At 41.2% G+C, this 24,244-nt stretch overlaps 1 protein-coding gene across 7 annotated transcripts in view; it reads right to left on the minus strand.

The window, feature by feature from the left end:
- TEX10 (testis expressed 10) overlaps positions 1–24,244 on the minus strand; it is a 120,263-nt gene that overhangs the window by 75,051 nt on the left and 20,968 nt on the right. For all 7 annotated transcript variants that reach the window (XM_039525069.1, XM_039525071.1, XM_039525075.1 and 4 more), the window contains exons 5-8: positions 18,213–18,325; positions 14,908–15,146; positions 12,471–12,606; positions 1,463–1,638 (exon numbers count right to left, since the gene is read on the minus strand). In XM_039525069.1, coding sequence (XP_039381003.1) covers positions 1,463–1,638; positions 12,471–12,606; positions 14,908–15,146; positions 18,213–18,325 — 664 coding nt within the window. The remainder of the gene's footprint in view (positions 1–1,462; positions 1,639–12,470; positions 12,607–14,907; positions 15,147–18,212; positions 18,326–24,244) is intronic.

A 24,244-nucleotide genomic window follows, 5' to 3' on the forward strand; every position in this document is an offset into this window, starting at 1 on the left:
TGATGGGTTCTGCTCAATAATGATCCAATGCAGTGCGGAATGACTGCATGTTCATTTTCATCATTTGAGTCAGATGCCACCAGCAGCAGGTTGATTTTTTTTTTTTGGTGGTTTAGGTTCTATAGTTTCCACATCAGAGTGTTGCTCTTTTAAGACTTCTGAAAGCATGTGCCACACCTCGTCCCTCTCAGATATTGGAAGGCACTTCAGATTCTTAAACCTTGGGTCAAGTGCTGTAGCTATCTTTAGAACTCTCACATTGGTACCTTCTTAGTGTTTTGTAAAATCTGCAGTGAAAGTGTTCTTAAAACGAACAATGTGCTGGGTCATCATCCGAGACCACTATAACATGAAATATATAGCAGCAAGTGAGTAAAACAGAGCAGACATACAATTCTCCCCGAAGGAGTTCAGTCACAAATGTAATTAATGCATTATTTTTTTTAATGAGTGTCATCAGCGTGGAAGCATATCCTCTGGAATGGTGTCCGAAGCATGAAGAGACATATAAATGTTTAGCAAATCTGGCATGTAAATACCTTGCAATGCCAGCTACAAAAGTGCCATGCAAACTCCTGTTCTCACTTTCAGATGACATTGTAAATTAGAAGTGGGTGGCGTTATCTCCCGTATATGCAAACAAACTTGTCTGTCTTAGCAATTGGCTGAACACGAAATAGGACTAAGTGGACTTGTAGGCTCTAAAGTTTTACATTGTTACATAACTGCACTCAAAAACAAAACAAAAAAATTTACATTTGTAAGCTGCATTTTCATGATAAAGAGATTGCACTACAGTACTTGTATGAGGTGAATTGAAAAATACTATTTATTTGTCATTTTTACAGTTCAAATATTTGTAAACAACATAATATAAAGTGAGCACTGTACACTTTGTATTGTAATTGAAATCAATATATTTGAAAATGGAGACAAACATCCAAAAATATTTAATAAATTTCCATTGGTATTCTATTGTTTAACAATGCGATTAAAACTACGATTAATCTCAATTAATTTTTTTGAGTTAATCATGTGCATTAACTGCAATTAATGAACTGGGAACGTACTCCTTACAACCCTGATGGTTCATTAAGAACCTGAAGAAATAAGGCCTTTTGAAAGCACTGAACTATTACTAAGAAGAGAGAAACATAAAATAAAGGAATATCACCAAGTCCAGGTTTGTACAGAAATTAGATATCAAGTGTTCTCATCTATCAGGCTATGTCCAGTCTAAACAAAAAAAAAAAAGCTTCAAATCATACTTCAGTGTTGTGGGAAATAAAACTGCTGCACCCATGATTTTCATTACAAATTTCTATTTTAAGGGTATGAATAACCATTTTATGTGCGTACTCTGGCTTTAGTCAGGAGATAGCAGGATTTCTCACTCTTTGTACCATCCCTCTCACGTCAAGTGATAGGTAAAATTCATTATGTTTTAGTACAAAAGTCTTACCATAAATTCGAGAAGCAGTGGCTTGCAAACTTTGTAACAATTCCTTGTTTGAATGAGATGCAGCAGAATGAATGGTCTCAATCAACTGGTTTGAAAGCTCAGGCTTTCTTGAGCCAAGCAGAGCAAGCTGCTGAGGTAGGCCAGCCAGCCAACGAGATAAAACTTTACTTCGGCTTCTAAAAGAAGGGGGAAAAAGTTACTTGGAAAAATTATGTTCTCTTCAATACAAATATTATTAAATCTTGTTTATGTTTACAATAAATACAGAATACTTATAATACTGTAATTTAGTATCTATTTATAATATTTCAGCTAGGAGTCTGATTGTGTTGATACATGGTGAATCATCATACAAGCACTTCTCTCACGGCCCCAACAGTTTATGCAGTATGTAATCTAACAATCGCCTTCAGAACTCAATTTCACAAATTGACTATATGCTGGTGAAAAAGCATTTCCTTTTATTTGCTCTAAATTTATCATCTATTAATATCCTTTAGTGATCCAACATATTATGGGCCAGAGGAAAAAGCACAGACAATTCAGGGTTCACTATATCCTTAACACTGAATACCAAAAGCCCCCTGTAACTCTTCACTTTCAAGACTAAAAAAAATTTTTTTGGCTCATATCATATTTAATCATATCTTCACTGTCCTTCTCTATCTTTTTAATCTCAGATTTTTATTTTATTTATTTATTTTTTAAGAGAAAAAGAAACTGGACAAAATGCTTCAAAGAAGGGAGTTCAATACAGAGTTATGTTCCTTTAGTTTCTTACTCATCCTATTTGCCTTTTTCATTCATGCTACACCCTAGAACAGGGGTGGGCAAACTTTTTGGGCCGAGGGCCACATCTGGGTGGGGAAAGTGTATAGAGGGCCAGGGCAGGGGGTTAGGGTGTGGGAGGGAGTGCGGGGTGTAGGAGGGGGTGCAGTGTGCAGGAAGGAGCTCAGGGCAAGGGATTGGGGCAGAGGAGGGGTGTGGAGTGTATGAGGGGGCTCAGGGAAGGGGGTTGGGGTGCAGGAGAAGTGTGGGGTGTATGAGGGGGCTCAGGGCAGGGGTGCAGGAGGGGTGCGGCATGTGGCTCAGAGCAGGGGGTTGGAGTACACAGGGGTGCGTGAGGGGGCTCAGGGCAGGGAGTTGGGTGCAGGAGGGATATGGGGTGCATGAGGGAGGTCAGGGCAGGGAGTTGGGGTGCAAGGTGCAGGCAGGGAAGTGGGAGACAGGGTACAAGAGGGGTTTGGGCTCCGGCCTGGTATCGCTTACCTCAAGCAGCTAGGGGTGGCAGCGGCGCGCATTGAGGCCAGGGCAGGCTCCCTGCATGCCTGCCCTGTCCCTGACCCCGCACCGCTCCAGGAAGCACTACCGCCCATGGGGGGGGAGGGGGCAGAGGGCTCCATGTGTGCTGCCCTTACCGCACCTCCAGGTACCTTCTCCGAAGCTCCCACGGGTGGGGGGGGCTCAAGGCTGGGGGCTCCTCTCCCTCAGCCCCTCTAGCTCCACGTGCTGCCTCTGCCAGCAGCCAATGGGAGCTGCAGAAATGAGACTGGAGGCAGAGTAGAGGCAGCATCTGGAGCTAGGGAGCTGGGACCACCACTTCCCAGGAGTCTGCCTCAGCCCCACTAACCCCCTCTCTCCGCCCCCCAGCACCTGCACCCCCTTTTCCAGCACCCACGGTGTTTTCCCAGGCCGCAACTCACCCCCTGAGCACCTCAGCCCCGCCCCGGGCCACACCCACCTCCCAAGCACCTGTGGTGCCCCCTAGGCTGTGACTTGCCCCTGAGCCCCACCTCCCCAGCACAGGTCCACGATTTTTTGTTTACTGCCCATGACCTGTCCATGACTTTTACTAAAAATACCCATGACTAAAACGTAGCCTTATGCATGAGTGCTTCTGATTGGCTTCAAAAGTTTAGACCTAAGGGTATACAGGGAGCATGGTCCTCAAGGCACTCAGTTCCTTTTCTGTAGATCTAAAAAAAAAAAAATTTCAAGTAGTATTCCAAACTTTAAAGAGGGGAATATTTTTTTAAATGGGGAAATTAGTTAAAGGAGGCCCTAAAATCAGAGGAAATTAATATCAGGCTCAGAATGTATACCACAAATGACTCTCAGATATTAAAAAAAGACAATAAAAATGGTTTAATGTAAAATATAGGATATTATTTGCGCAAAACAGATATCTTCCAGAAAACAGAAATGCAGCCCAAGGAACAATGTATGGCATGTACAAAGAAGATGGAAATGAGAAGAGCTAAGAAAAGTTTGAGGAGAAATAGTCAAAGAAGAAATTATATTTATGTGCATCATATGCAAAAGACTAAAGATCTGGACAGACTGTGTGAGACTCAGTCTGCTGGACTACCAGGGAGAAAAATAGATCATTTAAAGAGCAAAGAAGCATTGTGGTGAAGCTACAGATGTTAAGATACCTACTGCAGACATGCACTCTTCAGGTAATAGAAAATACTGTGAAAGAGCAAGGAGTCAAAAGAGATGTTAAAACAAGTGGATAAGGAGGGGAAGAGAAAAGTGAAGGATGATGGAGTGAGGTGGCAAAATTATTGAGGTTAGTCAAGAGGAGAAAAGAATGAGAGGAACTCCAGAGGGACTTAAATCTATGTGATAGGGCAGCACAATGGCAAGTGAAATGTGTTAAAAACAAATATAAGGTGATGTATATTAGAAAGAATTATTTGAATTACTCATGTACATCTCAAGCTCAAACTCAATGCTACCTGAGTAGGAGCATGAGGTTCACTCAACAGGTCCCCTGATCTCTGAGAGGCAACCCAAACCTCTGCTTCTGGAACCTATCCATCCCATCCCAGTCATATGGAGGGTCACATGTGTATGATCATTCTACAGTTTCTGAATTTGCTGCAGGACCACATCCAGGCCACAGAACTGTGCTTCAGAGTCTACCCCATAGATCTGAAACACTGTCATCATTTCCAGATTCACACCTAAAGAGAGAAAGGCTGAATGTATGTTTTATTAAATGATATATACAAGTTCATTGTTAGCACGTTTTATTATAGAATACCAGTTAGCTAATGGACTGATGAGCAGGGTGGATTGGATTTAAATCACTAGTCGGGAAGACTCGATTTAATCACGGATTTCTACATAAAAGTGCATTCTTGTTGGTTGTTACAACCTTAATACATATTCTTCACAACTCAGAGATAGATGAATGGCCTGCTGCCATTATAGGTTTTCCCTTCTAGTGAGAGAATGGTATGGTAGATCTCAAATCAATGAAGGCTACACTCAGAAAGACCTCAAGACTTCTGGAATATGCTGCTCAAACAGTTTCACTTTTGTTTCTACTGCCTGTCCCTCCCTTCTCACATTTATCTCCAGACGTCTTCTCCTTGTCCAGATCTATTCTGCCACCAACAATCATCTATTCATTGAACTTTTTGAAACGTTGCATTTTTAGAGAGAGGTAAGGGACTGACTGTGTGTACACAAATTTGCAAAGGGACAATAGGGTTGAGAGCTGTTATTTCTCACCTCTCTATATTAATTTTAAAATTTTTTTTGCTATTAACAAGCATGTTATCTCTGGAGACACAAATCCACAGTTTGAGAACTGCAAAACTAAGCATCTCTGATGGTATCTTCTAGACTGAGCACTGAGTCCCATTGGGTAAATACAAAGATTATTTAGGTTAATCTATACAGAAGCCCCTGGAACCCCATAATATTTGGTCCCTAATCCATGAACTACTGGAACTCATTTACAAAACTTTTCTTAAACATTACATGAATATATTGTCGCATACTATAGAATTAGAATTTATAATCCCTATTCCTTGATGAGAGATATCTTTGAGCTATAATGTATCTTTAGATATGATTTTTTTGATAAAATGCTTTTTGAGGAAAAAACCTATTTAAATAAAAAAATCCATTTTTTATTTATTTTTTTAAATCATTGTTTTTTATCCACCCTGCTGATGAGGCAGAACTCTTACCACTTTGGGAAGGAATTTAGGATGAGATGGAAGACTGCTTTGTCATTGTGGGTGACAGTAAAGAAGTTGGTCAGCCATGGGTCCTGTAATTTGCTTATTATTCTAGAAGATGTGATGGCTATAATGAAGGCTCTTTTGACTGAAAGGGGAAATAAGGAATATTCCCGGGGGGAAGGGGGGGGGTCACAAACTGAGTAAGTACTAGGTTGAGATCCCACATCAGTGATTACTCAAACTGGAGGATAAACATTTACTAATCCCTTCATGAACCTCTTCAGTATATCATGTGTGAATACTGTCTTATCAATTAATGCATGGTGCACCAAAATGGCTAAGTGGATGTTCACAGACAATATAAAGTCCCAATAGCTTTTACTGAAGTAGGTATTCAAGTATGGAGTAAACAGAAGATGTTTCTGGGACTATGTTATTATTGTCCTAGATTAAAAATCTCTTCCATCTGAAGTCACAGAAGGGTGGTGATATGACTGTTTCCTGGAATTTATTGGGACATGCTGAATTTCAAGAAAGCAAGACTTTTTAAAGTCTGTCAGAGTTCGATGGCCATGCTGTCAAATGCAGACAGCACATGTTTGCGTGATAAATCAGACCATTCTGTTGGGTAAGTGGTTACTGGGAAAAACCAAGAGATCCCTTTAGATAGATGAAGATAATCTTGAAGCCATTGTTGTCTCACCTATTCTGTTGCAAATCAAAGTTATTGACACTTTAGCCTGTTTATTTTTCTGGACTCTGAACTGAAGGAAATGGGGGAAAGGAAAGGCATAAAGACCACCTATTATCCAGCTGAACAGAAATACATCTGATATGAACCAGTTGTCTGCTCCTTCTCTCAAACAAAATGTCAGGCATTTTGAATTGTGTGTGGTTGCAAACAAGTGTATGTCTGGATAGCCCTAGAGAGATAGCGAGTATCTCATCTACAACTGAAGTCTTCAGTTACCTTATGTGCTATTCTTGCCTGTCTCCCTTAATTGGTCTGCCAGGCTGCTGTCTTTGCCCACAAGATCAGCTATGGGTTAAATATGCTGCTGGATGCACCAGTTCCACAATGCCATTGGTTCTTTGCACGCTTGACTGGAATGGGCTCTTCCCTGTTTGTCCTCATAGAATACTGCTGCCATGTTGTCTATTACTACTTGGACGACTTTCCCTTGTGGATGAAGGAGAAAGGACTTAGCCCAACAGATTAATCTTTAAGTCTAGCACACCGATAGGCAGATTTCCTTCCTAGGGGGTTCAATGGCCACGGACTGCTGAGCTGTTGAAGTGAGCGTCCCATCTCAAGTTTGAAGTGTCTGAGATGACTGTAGCTGATGTGTTGAATGCTACTCCTTTCAAAACACTGACATTAAGTGCGCTAATTGAGGGATAAGAGTATCTCTCTGAGTTGTCAGCTTGGAAAATGTGCTGTCCAAGATTGGCAGACAGTTCTTTGTTAGCCAACGGCTGAATCATTCTCATCTTGAGGCAAGCATAAGGGGTTATGGCAGGTGTCTGAAGACAGGAGGCCTATGACTTTGTGTAAGATAACTGCCTGAAAGTGCTTTTCATGGAGTCTTTATTACTGTCAGGATTTTCACACATCTGTCTTCTGGAAAGAAAGCTCTGCTTTCCTGAGAATCCAGCACTGCCCAAATAAGCTCCATTGACTATACAGGAGCTATATGCTTTTTCCCCCCCAATTTAGAGTCCCAGTTGTGTGCTGTTGTTTTTCATTTGTTCTAAATCTGAAGCACGTCTGTACAATAGCTGTGGAAAATCCTCTTGAGAAGATGCTTTAGAGAGTCGATCATCTAAATAGGGGTAAACATGGGTACTCTGCCATCTCAATTGTGCTGATGCTGCAGACAGACACTTTGTGAATACTCGAGATGCAGTCACAAAGCCAAAAGGAAGTGATCCTCTCCTATGATGAAATGATCGTATTTGTGATGTAAAGGTCTGAGAGCAATATGGAAATATGCATCCTGTAAGCTGACAGTTCTAAGTCAATCTTGAGTGGATAGCAAGGAGCTAACTGATGCCAAGATTAACAAACATAATTTGAACTAAAGCTCATCCACCTTCTTAGGCAGTTTGACCCACTACAGGATTTGACCATATGCTCTTGGCCTTCCACTATGGTAAGTGTGATTCTACTGTTTGAAGGAAAGCTCTAAATATCAAACACAGGATAAGAAGTCATTTCCACTCTGACCCAGGATGTTTTCAGCATTATAGCCATTCTTTCTACCAGCTCATGAAATGGAATATCATCTTCTGATGGAGACGCACCTGAGAGACCCCTTCACATCATCATGAGACATTTGGTCATCAGGTTCCATGTCAGTATCCTGGAATTCAGTGGGGGTTTCCGGTTCATCCTCTGATAACGTACCAGGGCCTAATACAGGAGCAGTCTCTTTCTGAAGTGGAAGTGTAGACATAACCAAATGAGTCGGATCTGATGTGAGAGGCTTACTCCGTTGCCTCTGAGAGAAGGGACAGCATTCTTGTAATAGTTAGGTGAAAGACAGTAAGGCCATCTAACTCAGGGTGGTATATCTAGGCCAGGATCTAACTGCGGATCCAAATGTGGATCTGAGGTAGTTTGGATTGGAGACAGTATTGGCCTTGGTAAGTGTAGTACAGAAAATATCAAAGCAAACTTCCCAGGCAAACCTGTAGATGTCTGGAAGGAAGAAGCAAAACCTCAGGAGAATACCTGTAATTGGGAGGATTCTTTCCTTTTCTCTCTCTCAGTAGGGAAAAGGGATACCTGACCCTTTAATTTTTCTATTCATTCCCATCTTTTTCTGCTCTGAGGATCCCTGAACAGGAGTGGTTTTGGATCAGAGTATGGATCCCCAACTGAGGATGTGGTTTATGTACTTGAGCCACTACCATAACCACGGAAGCAGATGGCGTCTGTGAAAGTAGAATGAATTATATTGTAAAAATAAGAATGGATTAAAGAAATGTTGTATGTACCTTTAAGCAGAAATAAGAAATGTTGAAATACAGGTGCCAGGAAAAGAAATATTAGGCATAAACAATGGTGCTAATGACGAAACATTAACAGAAGATCGGTAATAGTAAAGAATTAAGATATGCATGCCTAGCCCAGGTAAACTTATCAGATTCTGCTTCCTTTATCTTGTTCAGTTCTCGCCCTTTTATCTGTATAAATAAGATAGTTTGTGTCTTGCATGGTGCTCACATTATCTGGGTGTTATTAGCAGAGCGCTGTGCTAATAAAACAGAGTGGTCTGACAAACAGAGTCCTGAGTCTAACTTTGACACGTCAAAGAATCTGAAGATGTTTCCAGCACCTTTTCCTGGCAATTTTTGGGAACTAATATGCTTGTTACATTGGGGTATGAGCCTTTCTTTTCAGATTTGAGACCATCATGGCCCTTAGCGTTTGGTTTGGGTTCTGAACATGCACTTGAAATAGAGGCTATGGGATCTGAGGGGTCCCAGTGCAGATTGGCTCTGCTAACAGAGGCCAATATTTGTGCCATTTCTTTGCTTGGAACCAGAGGTGTCTGAACCAAAGGATTACATTCCTGAAGACTGGCTCTGCTAATGGAGGTAGACATCTGAGAGGGCTCGTCTTGTTAGACAGCCAACTCCAATGGCTGCAGATCCTTCAGTACCAGGATATTAGATTTTACCCTGGTAAAGCGTCTTATCTTGGAAGGCGTCTTATGCTGCTCTTTAGTTCCTGAAGGAGACCTATCTGTACTTACAAATCCTAAGGATTCTAAATCAGAGGACTTGGTTGCAAAGGCTTCCTGGAGAGGGCAAGCTTTTAGCCGGTTTTGATGCTCCTTATGAGCCCTTCGGGTCAAGGTGTTGCATATGGTTCAGCGAAATAGAGTATAACCTTCCCCAAGGCAAACACCTTTTTCCTTGAAGATGTGCAGATCAGTGCTGGAGGTTAGGAATGGACTAAAATGAACTAAAGAAAGAAAGAAATAACTTTTAAAAAGACAAAATTTAAAAGACTAATCTGACACCAACTGAAAGCTAGCTAACGTCGTGAGAGTCTTGATTCAAAGATCCTGGTTGGAGGAAAGTAATGAGGTTTCTGGTCTGTCTGCAACCACTGATGGAAAGAACTGAGGTGGCTGAAGCATCACAATCTCTCTCATATCTTCACCTTCAGAATATTCAGTAACAGTAAGAGGAGAGCACTCCAACCAGCACTGCTATGAGAAGCAGAGCTGCATTACTGGCACATTCCAGGAGTGGGAATGTGCAGAGACCACTTGAAGTTCCAACTCACAGCAAGAGATGGCTTACTGTGAAACAAAACTTTTGATATTTAAACTGTCAATTATTTCCTGGAATAGTAGAGACATCCAGATAATCCATTTCATTATATAGAGCAAAGGCATACAACTAATATGCATACTACACAATCTCAAACCACCTCCTTGGAAGCCTAATCCACAAATATCCCCTAAAGAAATGCCAGTACTACAAAGTAATTATACATCAATATAAAAATCTGTGACATATTGAAAATGCAAGCATAATTAAAATTTAATTTAATAACATGGAATGCCATATTGATTGTATTGTATATTTTCATATTTAATTCTATAATACATCCCTTTTCAATTTGCCTGAAGCTGCCCCAGAACTTCCGATCTGCTGTAACCAGAGCACTTTCCAGAGAATGTGCATCAGGCTTACTACAGAGAACACATGGCTTTTCTAAAACAGGATCATGATGAAATCATTGCAGAAGAGGCATTATATTCCTATTTGAGTGGAGGATCAGAGACTGGATAGAACCAACAAGAAGAATTGTAGATGAATTGTCAGGAACAATACTCTTCCCCTCCATATCTGAAGAGCATTCTGTTACCAAGAGTGCAGTACCTGTAGGTCTCAGGAACTGAGGCAACAGTCTGTCCTAGAACACACAATAGACTAGTTATTTGACACCCCTTAGCCTGGACACTCCTACTCTCTCCTCTTGAAGGCACTGGATAAAGTGCCTAAAGTCTCAGAAGACGAGGAACCGGGCAAATCTGAGGACTTAGAGACAAGTAGTTTGGATCAAAGATCTCTCTGATTTAGATGGGATCTTTGGAATCAACCAGGAATCAGAAGGACACAAGGGGGGAAGGATAGCTCAGTGGTTTGAGCATTGGCCTGCTAAACCCAGCATTGTGAGTTCAATCCTTGAGAGGGCCATTTAGGGATCTGGGGCAAAAATCTGCCTGGGGATTGATCCTGCTTTGAGCAGGGGGTTGGACTAGATGACCTCCTGAGGTCCCTTCCAACCCTGATATTCTATGATTCTCTGAAATCCTGGAAAACCAGTTTAAGTGCCTTCTGCATAAGCAGTAACTTTTATTCTGGTTTTGATGGATATGGTAAGTAAATTGGGGACAGAACATCTTCTAAGGGAGTGACCTTTCCTTAAGTATCCCAGACAGCAGGGCACATTCATCTGTTTCTGACTTCTTTGCTTTACATGGGGCACAGAATATAAATTCCCATATTTTGCCTTACTCGACCATCTCAGTATCCACAGATAGAATGAGTAAAGGTACAGTGCTCAGCCACTACTGAGCTAGAGCAAGTTATTACTACAGCTTTTATTATTATAATATTATTTCTATTACAGTAGTGCATAGAGGACCCCAACAGGGATTAGGGCCTCGCTGTGCAAGGTTACGCGCACACATTACAAAAAAGACAGTCCCTGCCCCAAAATGCTTACAATCTATACAAAGTTCCATTACTTTTGAAATAAGAATGAAGAGTAGCTCTGGGAAGCTCCACAGCTGTTAACTGGGCTCTGATGGAATCACACAAACGTGATCATATAAAAAAGGCTGAACATTAAAAATAATTATTTCTGGGAATAAGATATCCAAAGTATACTAATCAACACTCCTAGCAGCTAGTGAAATGTAGACATGTCTATTAAAAAAAAAGTTTCTGCACCATGGATACAGGAAAGAAACTGGACGTTGTCTTTTATATACTCAGGGCCAAATATTCAGAGATAAAAGGGAACTCTGTGAAGGTACTACAGCAAAAGCAATATGGGTGTACATTCAAACACTGGATGTACAGACGTAATTCTCACAGAACTCACATTTTATCCCTACTAAAAAAGGAGATAGGAAAAATACTGCAATCCTACATGTCACATCAGCAACAATTTACATACATTAAAACCTCAGGAGCTATGAACAGACCAGTCAACCACACACCTCATTTGGAATTGGAAGTACACAATCAGGCAGCAGCAGAGACCCCCCAAAATATAATTATTTAAAAAAAAATAAAAAAAGCAAATACAGTACAGTACTGTGTTAAATGTAAACTACTAAAAAAAATAAAGGGATAGTTTAAAAAAAGATTTGATGAAGAAAAAACTCTGTACTTGTTTCATTTCAATTAAGATGGTTAAAAGCAGCATTTTCTTCTGTTTCAAAGCTGTATTAAGTCAATGTTCAGTTGTAAACTTTTGCAAGAACAACCATATCATTTTGTTCAGAGTTATGAACAACCTCCATTTCCAAAGCTTTCATAACTCTGAGGTTCAATTTGTAGTTCAATTTAATTCTTTACCAAGCTAAATGTAAACAATCTATTTCTGCAAATCCCCATCTTTGCCACACATTTAAATGTTTTAAAAAGTAGTCGTGTGGAATTTCAAGGCTAAAAAGAAATTTAAAAACCTCTGGCTAATGAATGAACTGGGATAATTAACTATTTAAAATTTTACATGCGCTTAAATGTATTAGAAATAGAAATTAGGTAGTAAATTATATTTGAGCCCAGATTGGCCAAATTCTCCAAAACAATTCTAGCAGTGGGGAAGAAATTGTGACAAATGGAGCAAACGGACACATCATCTGAGCTTTCCCAAAATAAGCTTTTGTTCTGTATCACATGCTTTGTGCTACTGTGGAAGTTGAGGGCCTAGACTTTGAGACTAAATCTGCAAGGTTAAAATTTTTAAAAATAAAGAAAAAAATCTTTACCTGATTCTTTGAGTGCTCAATTCTTCTTTCTGATAAACCCTGCTAAAAAATTTCAAAAGCAACATACGAACAGGAAAGAGGAGATTCCTCTGCTGGTACAGTGTATATACTGCTTTTATCAAAGTCTCTGTTGCCACTAGAAAGAAAAAACATGTTAAAAATGTGAAATTTAGAAGTGCTTTTTATCTTCTCATTACATTAAGAATATCTATTGAGGAGCTAGTAAAATATTTTAAAATACCCATATCTATGTAAAATCCAAATCCTGGGAGTAAACCATTTTGGTATCAATTTCTGCAGGGTGTACAACAATGAGCCTTCACAGACAAATCTTAAAATAATGCTTGCAGTGTGAAATTCCTCAGACAATTGATGTTACAAAGCTAGATAAAGAACTACCTGAAACCCATGTAGCACACAAGTTTTTAAAGCATTAAGATTTTCAAAATGAAAAATAATACAAGAATGAAAATGAATGAATACTGAAAATCACAGATAATCTATTTGAATGCTAAAAAGGTGACACTGTTAGGAATGGGAAAGCTTTCGAAAAGCAGGAAGGAGCTCCCACCTCACACTCTAATCAAGGCATCAGCCCTCTAGTTGTAAAGTTGGTTTCAGTCTCTGGGTCCTATTGGACTCATTACTGTTAATAGACATTCAAATACCTGCATTGGCCATTAATTCCTTCTTTCCTTGACCTTTGATTATCCAAGATCAACAGATTTCACCATTTCCATTCAGATGCAGAAGACCTACCCATGTCGGATCCAGACATTGTTACAACATGCTCCATCTGGACACAGCTAGTTCCACACACACAGCCCAACCCTGGTACACCACACACTACTGTGAATCCCCATATGAATCCAGATCTACTTCTAGAACTTGGTCCTTACCTGTAAATCCTTTACTGGGTAAAGTGTTCATGCTATTTCACAGATCACCTCTCATTCTACACCACACTAAATAATAGCACCTGCGGCCCATGGAAACTCCCCTGCTGATACCATCCAAAGTGAAACTCGGATCCCAAATGCAGAGCATTATCTGTAGAATGCACTTGGCTGTGCACTACTATCATCTCAGGATGAGCCTGACAACTGCCACTTTTAGATTCAGGGCAAACTTCCACTCTTTGAGGCCTGGTCTACTCTAGAAAATTAGGTCCGTTCAACTACGTTGGTTAGTGGCGTGAAAAATTCACACACACACACCCCCCAGCAACACAGTTAAGCCAAGCTAAATCCCTGTGTAGACAGTGCTAAGTTGATGAAAGAATTCTTCCATTGACCTAACTACCTCCTCCCAGGGCAGTGGATTACCTATACCGATGGGAAAACTCATCCTGTCAGCATAGGTAGCGTCGATACAGAAGCGCTACAATGGGAGTGTGCTGCTGTAGCATTTTACAGTCATGTCTACACTAGCGAGCTTACAGTGGCACAGATGTACCGATGATGTAAAATTGCTCATGTAGCCACTCTATGCCAAAGGGAGAGAGCTCTCCCGTCAACATAATAAAACTACCTCCACAAGCGACAGCAGCTATGTCGGTGGGAGACACTCTCCCAATGACATAGCACTGTCCCCACCAGCACTTCTGTCAGTATAAATTATATTCTTCAGGGGGATGTTTTTTTTATGCCCCACAGTGACATAAGTTATACTGACAAAAGTGATAGTGTAAACAAGCCCTAACTGTTGATATAGCCTGAGTAAGTCCTCCACCAAAAACCAGCAGCATAAGGGCCCAGCAGTATTTGACCTGTATCACAATCATGAAACGGCAGCTGAAAGAGAGGCATTCTGCATTGGACCTAGAAGTGACAGCATATGTGCCCTCTCTTGGGAAGGAAAATTAATGCAACACTGGGAAATAAAGTGTTACTTAACACAGGCTTTCATTAATGTGAGCTTGTCACTCCATGTCATTATAGCAGTCTGACAGCCTTCTTATCAGTACAAAGGCACATTTACAAACCATGGAAATGATTTTAAACACAGAATGGAACACTGAAATGGCCTCAAGAAATACTGATTAACTGTGATCTATAAAATGCAGATGTAAATGAATTTCCTTATTCATTAAAGTGATCTCTTTTTCCTCTTTTTTACTTAAAGGTAAGAGAAAATGGGTACAAATACACAAATATACTACTCCTATTGCTTTTCACTTTTAGAGCATGTTTCATCAAAGAATTTAAAAGTGCTTTACAAAACTCTGTAATCAGCAATTCTCAATGCCCTGTGAAGTAGGGGATATATACAGTGAAATACTACAACTTTGTGGACAGAACATCCAACAAAACATTTTAGGACATTCTTAACTTTGCACCCCATCTGTGTCTCTGATTAACTCCTGCAGTCTAAGAACATTTCCTGTGCATAGGCTATATTTGGCTTTTAAAGACAACTACCTGCTAATTACTCTTACCTTTGTTTCGTTGTATTTGCATTAGTCTCCATGTCACTCCAAGCAATCTGTTCAACTGCTTGCAGTTCAATCTGCAACCATCCTGAAGGGTTTCAGTCACAAACTTTCTTATCATACCCAGCCAGTCAGAATCCATTTGAAGTGTTGAAGCACTTGCCAGTGAAACCATAATGTCACACAGGGTTAGATTCAATAAAAGATGGTCTACGCTGTTTGACGATGTCATACAGTACTTGGTGCTAAGTAAAATACATATATGGGTATTTATGAAAAATTAGTGCAGTTTTTAATGTATTAATGTTTCACAAAGTTATAATATAGAAAAAAATTCTTCTAAGCACGACAGGTTTAAAGCAAAAATTTTAAAAACAGGTCTTCAATCTATGGTTAGATACATAAATAAGTGACCTGATTTTTAAACGTGATAAGCACCCAAAACCTACAGTGAGCTCACAAGATTATACAACAGTCCCAGGAAGGGGAGGAGTATAATTATGACTCCTTTCCATGCTCACCCCTCCATTCCAGAGACTATTAGCCTAACACAATTTAGAAGTTTCCAGTGTGCTATAACAGAGTGAATTTCACTACTTTTTTTTTTTTTAAGCGGTACAATGTGTTAAGTTGGTAAATATGTAAACTGCTAAATTTATCAGCAAAGCCTACATATAATTCCATAATATCAAACTCCATATATTTAACACATTCTACCATCCAAAGAGATAGCATTTTTCTTTTATTTCATAAAGATGTTTTAATACTCCATCAATGTATTATACCAACAGAACATGTATGGAGCTCTGGTATTTGATAACACAGGTTGAGACCAAATTAGCTTTGAAATCTTTAGGTCTAATTCTGTCTTTCCTTAAGAGTGAGGCACCAGGGTTTGGGGCCTTACAGACTGACATCATTTGTCCTTTAGAGTATCAACTTACATTAAAAACAAAAAATTAGTCTTTCGTTTGTACGGTTCAAAAAAAGAAACCCTTCCAAATGTGGAAGGTGATCAATTCAAAGATGTCTGTCAGAGTTTGCAAAGATAAACAACAGCTCTCAAGTGTGAACTACCCTCTGTATGGAGATACACATCTCACAGAACTGAAAGGGACCCTGAGGGTCACTGAGTCCAGTCCCCTGCCTTCACTAGCAAGACCAAGTACTGATTTTGCCCCAGATCCCTAACTGGCCCGCTCAAGGATTGAACTCACAACCCTGAGTTTAGCAGGCCAATGTGCAAACCACTGAGCTATCCCTCCCCACATTTGAGAACTGACCCATTCATGTCAGTGAGTGCTAACTCATAAGCCAATGACGCTAGTTGGCTGATATTTAATGTATTTCACTGTTCAAAGCATGCAGGAAAGTAGTAGTAGTATTATAATCTGAATATCTACAGCAGCATTTCCCAAAAGGAGAGGAGTGGCCAAGAGAGTGTAATTTATGGAAGATCTGTAAATTAAGATGCATGGACCTTAATCATGCATAGTGGAGATTTGGGGTGGAGGGGGGGTGACGGGTCTTATTTTCCTGAAGGAGAGCTCTGCTTTCAGAAGTTTGGGAAGTACTTGTCTAATTAAACATATTATTGATTCTATACTGACCCAACAAAATAGCCTTATAGCTTACAGGTAGGGTGGGGCATAGTTTAGAGATATGGTGATGAGATGTAACTTGTATGGAGTTATGAAGAAGGAATATATATGACATTAATGCAGCGTGCACTTCTTTAATATTCATTTTCAGAATTTTACAGTTTTTGAGGGGAGTTGAAGCAGAAATTGAAATTCTAACAACACTTGCTGGTTGTTACGTAGACTCCACTGATGCACACTTTCAACCACAACTATTTCCTGATGTAGGGCTAAATTGTGCCTGTAGGCTACATACTACCCGTTGAGGAGCCCAGAGAAACTGTAATTCAGATACAGCCTACAATGGAATTTCAATTATCAATGTAGCTGCACCAATGTAAACCCCATGGGGCTTCAGACTCCAAGCCACAACTTCAAATCACTGTCTATACAGCTATTTTTAGAGCACTAGCATGAGCCCCACTTGCCCAAGTCTGTCAACCTGGGCTGGGAGGCTTGGTTCAAGATGTTGTGCAGACATACCCCTAGAGGCCCTGGGGAAAAACCTGCTAGGAGAAAGTAGCATAGGAGAAGCTCTGCAGCACCCAGGAGTAGAGGACAAGAAGTGTAGCCCAAGAGGGGCAGAAGAATTATTAGTTGAAAGACATTTGGACTTATAGATTGACCTTGGAAGGGGACTGCACTTTTATGTGATTTGGCCACAGAACATCCAGAGAGAGACAATCAGGAGACGATACAGACAGAGTCTATGGTCCATTACAGAGCCGAAGAAGAAGCTGCAAGGAGATACCAGAGATGAGGACCCCTTGCAACAACACATCCAAGCATAATGGGGTGCTCTTGAGGTGAGGGCATGCTATTATACATGGCCTCACAGAAAGCCACAAATCCTTCAGTATTTGCCTGGAGGTGGGGAAGGGAAGCAATCTGCTATTGGCCCTTCCCAGCAGCAGATTATTATTTCCACTAAACTGGTTCAGTTGTGCTGCCAAGAGATAGATAGAGAAAGACAGCTGCTGATCAACCCTGCCCTGGAGAGAGAAGTGTCTTACTCTCCCTTATATAAATTACTCAGCCACTTAGGGCCCAGATGCACTACAGATCATAGATTTTGGTTTACTACTACTACTACGATATAATGCATGAACTGGTCCATTATCAATCACGCAGCTCTCACACTTTCTTGTAACATGGACCATATCTTAATAGAGATATTATGGACCTTCCTTTCACATTCATCCAATAGCATACCACAACTACACAGAAAATAAACGTATTTTAGTTGCATTTCAATACAATTTAACAGCAGGAAACAGGATATGCAACACCAGTAGAACACACACCCCTAGAGAATCCAACAGCAAGTGCCCTGCAGGCCACAAATTGAGAACCAATTTATAATAAATACAATTAAATACTTATACTTTTAAGATTCTGCATTTTAGTTTCTCTGAAATAATAAAAACATCCAGATCTAGTTTCATACAAGAAATTTTATCTTAGATTCTTTAAAAGGTATCAATTAAGAGCAACATAACCACCATCTAAATACCTCTCCACATCTCTTAAAGAAAAAAACCCACTCAAAGTATTTTTCCCTTTTTTGGCTATGCTGAAAGATTAATACTAGGCTGTGTGTCTCATTCATACATGTGGTCTCACTTATTCATGAAAGAAAAAGATGTAAAGTGACACCTGTTTTATTCATACCTTTTGTATGGATCTCTCTTTTTGTGCTTAATTGTTTCTTGTAAAGAATAAGGAAAATGACGCATGAAGTGATGCTTGAAATCAACAAGGTAATTCATTCGAAGCCATGCCTCCTATTAAGGAAAGCAGATAATACATTAGAAAACAATGCTTGTAAGTGAAGTGAAATGTAATCACTTAATAGTCTACCAAAAACTAATGCTTAGCTGAAAAAAACAGGATGTGACATAAGGAGAAAAAAAATATTTTAGCTTCTGATTTAAAGCTCTTTCACATACACATTCTTTATAGGATGACAACTTTTGCGACAACAAAATGGTTCACTAGTCAATGATAATCATTTATGACTGGGGGCAGTGTTTCACCCAGAGTAGATTCTGTACATTTTCTTAGTGAACAGGTACACAGGAACATGTAAGCTGAATTAACTAAAAGTGTGAACAGAAAGTACATACTGAGTTTCCTCATGTAGATATCCCCTTAGTTCGCAATAAGGTTTCCCATTGTTTAGTTTATAGTCCACCCAGACTATATAGAACAGCTGCCAGCAGGAAGGCAGTGGGCAGCCTCGCAAGAAAAGGAGCTTGCCCTCTGCAAAGCCACAATACCTCCCTCCGTGTTTACCAAAAAGGAGATAACTGGGGATATAAAAAATGTTGGGAAGTTCTCAAATGTAGCAGGAAAATAAGTGTGAACTAGAAGGGAAAGGAAAAAGCAATGGGTGTGCTTGAACATAGGGAGAATAGGGCTTTATTACTTGCATACATCAGAACGAACCTCCTATGTAGCACAGGTCACAGAATTTCCCAGTTACCCCTGCCATGAGCCCAATAACTTATGTCTGCATCCAGTTTTGATCTGAAGACTTCAAGAGATACAGCATCTACCACTTCCCTTGGTAGTTTGTTCCAATGGTTAATCACCCTCATGGTTAAAGATTAGTACCTTATTTCTAATTGCACATGTTTCCACTTCTGCCTCATGCAATGCACAGAATGGAGCTGCCTGGGGATAAATCAAGGTTGTGTAGTGAAACAATCTGCCTGTAGGACTCCCCTCACTTGCTGCAGAAGTTGGAAGGTGTGTCGTGAATGATACAAGGGACTACAGAAAGTGAAACAGTTTTATAGTTAAGGCAGATGAAAACTGCCATAGAGAACTGGATCATATCCCTGCCTGTGCTAGAGTTCCTATGTGATGCTAGTCAAGTCATTTAAACTAAACTGTTCACATGTGATCACTAATCGTGTTCCTCATTTTCTGGATGCCTGGCTCAGACCAGGGTGGTGGTGGGGGGTGTCTCAGATTGGGCACCCAAAATTAAAGGATACTTTTGTTCTCAGTTTCTCTGTGTCTCAGTTCTTCTGTAAAAAGGGGATAATACCACCTCACTTCACAGGGGTATTCTGACAATAACTTCTTTAATGTTGGTGCAGACACGGATGCTATAATGATGAGCACCATAGAAAAGCACTCGAAGAAATTAATAATTCTGTTGTCAGAGTAGTGTTTGTATAGTGTGCAGTAAATCAGGCCTAGGACCACACACTGAACACAAAGGAAACATATTAATGGCTGCTCATTAATTGAGCACCACTCATCGTGTACTCTGAATGAAGCAGGTGGAAAACAGTACATAATCATGTAATTAAAGACTGTATCATTATTTATATATATATATATATATATATATATATATATATATATATGCACAAGAGGGTTAAATTCAGGTTGTATAGGCAACCTTAATTCTGACATTTTAATACAATGTGTGTGTGTAATTTCCAAAGTTTTTTAAAAAGCAAAACAAACAAAAATCCATCATGTGGCATCATAGTCACACCTACATGGTTCATCAGCCAGGTTGGAAACTTTTGGGTCACACAGAACTCTGCCACTGTAGCTAATGGAGTAATGGATAGGAATAGTAGGTTGTCATCCTCAATTTGGACAGCACTAGAGGGGGATGGGGACAACCTGATAGGGGGTTTCAGATATTTGCTCAGAGCAGAGGAATGGTGAGGCACAGTGATCTTGGGTTCCATTCCAAGCTCTGGAGGGAAATGTTCTCTAGTTGACACAAACTTTTCTGCCCGTTACCACCAAACTTGATCACTTCTCCCTCTCCTCTCCAACCTGTCCCTTTCACAGTACTGTTGTTTCTGACTCCAATCCCAGGCTCCTTGACCGGTGTCTATGTCTACACTGCACTTTGTCATTAAACCTTTTGTCAGTGAGGGGTATGAAAAAAAAAAACACCCCACCTTCCTGACCAATAAAAATTGTAATGACAAGAAGTGCCGGTGTGGACAGCACTTTGTCGGCAGGAGACACTCTCCCGCCAACAAACATACCGCCCCTCATTGGGGGTGGTTTTATTTTGTCGGCAGGAGAGCTCTTTCTTGCCGGCAAAGAGCAGCTACATATGTTACAGCCGCACATAGCCTTAGTCGCACCCCTGTAAACTCCTCATCTCAATGCCCAATCATTTCTAGTCCCCAAGTCCCTTTGGCCTGCTAAACCCAGTTCCCTCCCCCACTCCCTGATCTGCCTGTTTCCCCCACAGCCTCCAGCTCCCAGTCACCATTCTAGGGCTTCCCATCCAATCTTAGTGTCCTCACCTCTGGCAGAATTTTTTCTCTTTGCCCAGCCAGTCCCAGTTATCTTCTTCCCATAACTTGGCTCCTTGTCAGATTTCTCTCTCCTCCTCACCTCCTTCCACCCCCCATTAGGTCCCACTCCCAGTCTTCTGATCATGCCAATCCCAGTCTCCACCACCTCTTCCAGACACTCCTTGTCCCAACTATTCTATTCCAGCTCCTGTCCCCAGTGCATTTGAACCAGATGGATTCCTCGTACACTTGCTTGGGCCTGGTCTACACTACAGGGGGGGGGAGGGGGGAATCAAACTAAGGTACGCGACTTCAGCTACGAGAATAGCGTAGCTGAAGTCGAACTACCTTAGTTCGACTGACTTACCCATCCTGACGCCGCGGGATCGAAGTCTGCGGCTCCAAGGTCGACTCCGCCACCACCGGGAGTTCGAACTATCGTGTCTTGATTAGACGCGATAGTTCGAACTCCGAGAAGTCGAACTCTCCGCGTCGACCCGCGCGGTAAGTATAGACCTACCCTTGGGTATTGGCAGGGAGCACACAGGTTACTGTGCAGCATAGGTACAGCAGGTAGCGCTATTGTACCGCTCGGTGCTGAGATCTTCTTTGGTTACATGTGTGCCGAGTTGGAAGGTTTCACTTTAGTATGTGAACCTCCTTTAGAGCTTGCCCGCATAGGGTCTTTAGCTTGTTGGGAACTCTTGGTACCGGACGTTCCTGGTGCCTCACGGTCTGGCGCTCTCAGTTCCAGGGGAGATCTTTCAGTAGGAGACCGCTTTCTTTTGGGCAACTCTCAGTGCAGGGATGTCTGCAACCGCTTTTTTGCAGCCTTTCTAGGACCAGGTTCCTTGGCAGCCATTGTTAGAGCACAGCCCTGTCAGACGCTTCTGATGGTGACCGTTGGCCAGGGCACCTGGACTCAGGGTCAGAGGCTGACCTGACGGATTTCTCCATCATGAGGAGCTTCAGTTGGAGATCCCTGGTTTTTCTTGTCTTGGCTGTCAGTTTTCTGCAATGCAGGCCCTTTTGAGTAATGTGAGTCTGTAAGTCAGGCAGCGTTTAAAAACAGGTGAGCCTGGCATGCCTGAGAAGGTCAGTCTCTTAGGGCTGGTCTTCACTATGTGGAGATTGACACTTGATTTAGTGGGTCTAGTGAAGACCCGCTTAATCGACTGCAGAGCGCTCTCCAGTCGACTCCAGCTCCCCGAGAAGATTAAGACAAGTCAAGGGGAGAGCATCGCCCGTTGATGCAGCACAATGAAGAAACCAGGGTAAGTCGACCTAAGCTATGTTGACTCCAGCTACATTATTCACATAGCTGGAGTAACATAATTTAGGTCAACTTACCCTGGTAGTGAAGACAAGCCCACAGAGGGAAAAAAAAGGGGGTAAAGCCTGTTTGAGGCTAAGGATGCAAAAGAGGTAGAGGTAAAAGGAAAAACAAATTTTTTTTTGCGCAATTAAAGAAATTCCAGTAGGGCAAGAGGATAGGGAAGTGAACTACAACTAAGCTAACACTACCACTAAGAATTATCTACTATAATTTTTCTCTGAAGTAGGAGAGGGCGCTGCTGATCACTCCGACTCAAGTAAAAAGCGATAGAGAAGGAACTGGGGGACAGTTAGTTGTGCACCGCTATGCAGTGTTCCCTCTAATTTTTTATGTCCATGTGCGGAATGAAGTTTATGCGCACCAATATGGAGGTAATGTGTGACATATCACCTTCATATTAGTGCACATAACAAAATTCATGTGGTGGGGGTGAGGCCAAGGACTTCGGAGTGTGGGAGGGGGCTCAGGACTGGGGCAGAGGGGTTTGGGGGTGCAGGCTGTTCTGGGGCTTCGGCAGGGAGGGAGGACTCCCCCCAACTCTCTCGCACTGCAGCAGCTCGGAGCCAGAGAAGCGCCTTTCCTTGGCGGCAGCTGCGGTGGGGCTGAGCTGGGCCACTGGTATGGCTCCTCTCCCCAGCAGCTCCGGTGGGCCTGGGCTGGGTCAGGTAAGGGGCTCCTCTCCCCCAGCGGTGGCAAGTCCAGGGCAGGTCCACACTGGGACCGGCAGGGAGGGGTGCCTCTCCCCACTGCGGCAGGTCCACGCTGGGGGAGAGGCATCTCTCCCCACCACAGCCCTGAACCCATGCACGGGGCTTAAAAGGCAGCTGCACATCTTAGAGGGAACTTAGCCGCTATGTAGCCAGTCGGTGCGGCGCGAGATGGCTACGGTGCATGCACAGCTCAGCCAGGCACTGCTCCCACAAATCTCCGATTACAAACGCATGGCATCAAGACACTTAAAGTGGAGCACCCACAAAGACACTCCTCAAAGAAAAAACGTTATTTGCCCTAGTCTCATTTCAGCCAAAATTTTCCAAAACACATTCAGCTTGAGAGACATCCTGCATAGAAAATTAAAGGCCAAACAGTTACAGTTTTGCAACATTATAAGCAACTGAAAACAGAGTCTTAACAGTAAATAACAGGCAACCTTAACGGATGATGCCACCAGCCCCACTTATAATATATCTGGTTTTAACTTCCAGCAATTAGTTCTTGTTATTCCTTTCCCCACCACAATAAGGAGCCATTTATTGGTATTTTCTGCCCATGAAGGTGTTTATACACTATTCAAACCATCTCCTCAATCTTCTTTTTGATAAACTGCATAGATAAAGCTCCTTTAATTTCACTGGAAGGCATTTTTCCCAGCCCTGCCGCGAATCATTTTTGTGGTTCTTCTCTGCACCTTCACCATTTCTCCAAAGCACCACTTTTCAAGGACTATTTACATGCAAAGTTTCAGCTTCCAAAATTCAGTCATTTGCATGGGTTCAATATGTAAAGAAAAAAGGGCATTTCTCATTCTGACTCCATGAGTTAAAATAATTTAAAAAAAATACAAAATGTAATATCCTCAAGTTCTGAAATGTTTCTGCCCCAAAGGTAAGTTTTCACGGAAGTTTTTCCACTAGTTTTTTATACTATTGCCAACATCATGGTATTGGCATGACCACTGCAACCATAAGAAAGCTAGTATAATTGAGTTCCTGAAAGAGAAATGCAGCATAGCTCTTTTATTGTTAGATCCTTCATATATTAACTAAGATGCAGTATTAGTTAAGAATGAAAATCAATCCCATGGACATTGTTGTGTCAATTCAGAGAGTCCTTCAGACAGACAATGATCTGAATAAAAACATTATGATTAATGATAGTATTTTATAGAAGAAAAAATAATTAAAATTAACAAGTTTGTTGGCTAGTTTCAACCTTGTGTAATTTAAAACAAACTAACCCCTGAAAGCACAGTCTTATATTGCAATTTGTAACAAGGGTACCAACTGTAATTGAAGATAAAACTATTATCTTCAACTTCCTTCATACTGTGGAAAATCTCACAATGTAACATAATAAAACATTAA

Source organism: Mauremys reevesii, linkage group 2, assembly GCF_016161935.1.
Source record: "Mauremys reevesii isolate NIE-2019 linkage group 2, ASM1616193v1, whole genome shotgun sequence".
Taxonomy (NCBI): domain Eukaryota; kingdom Metazoa; phylum Chordata; order Testudines; family Geoemydidae; genus Mauremys; species Mauremys reevesii.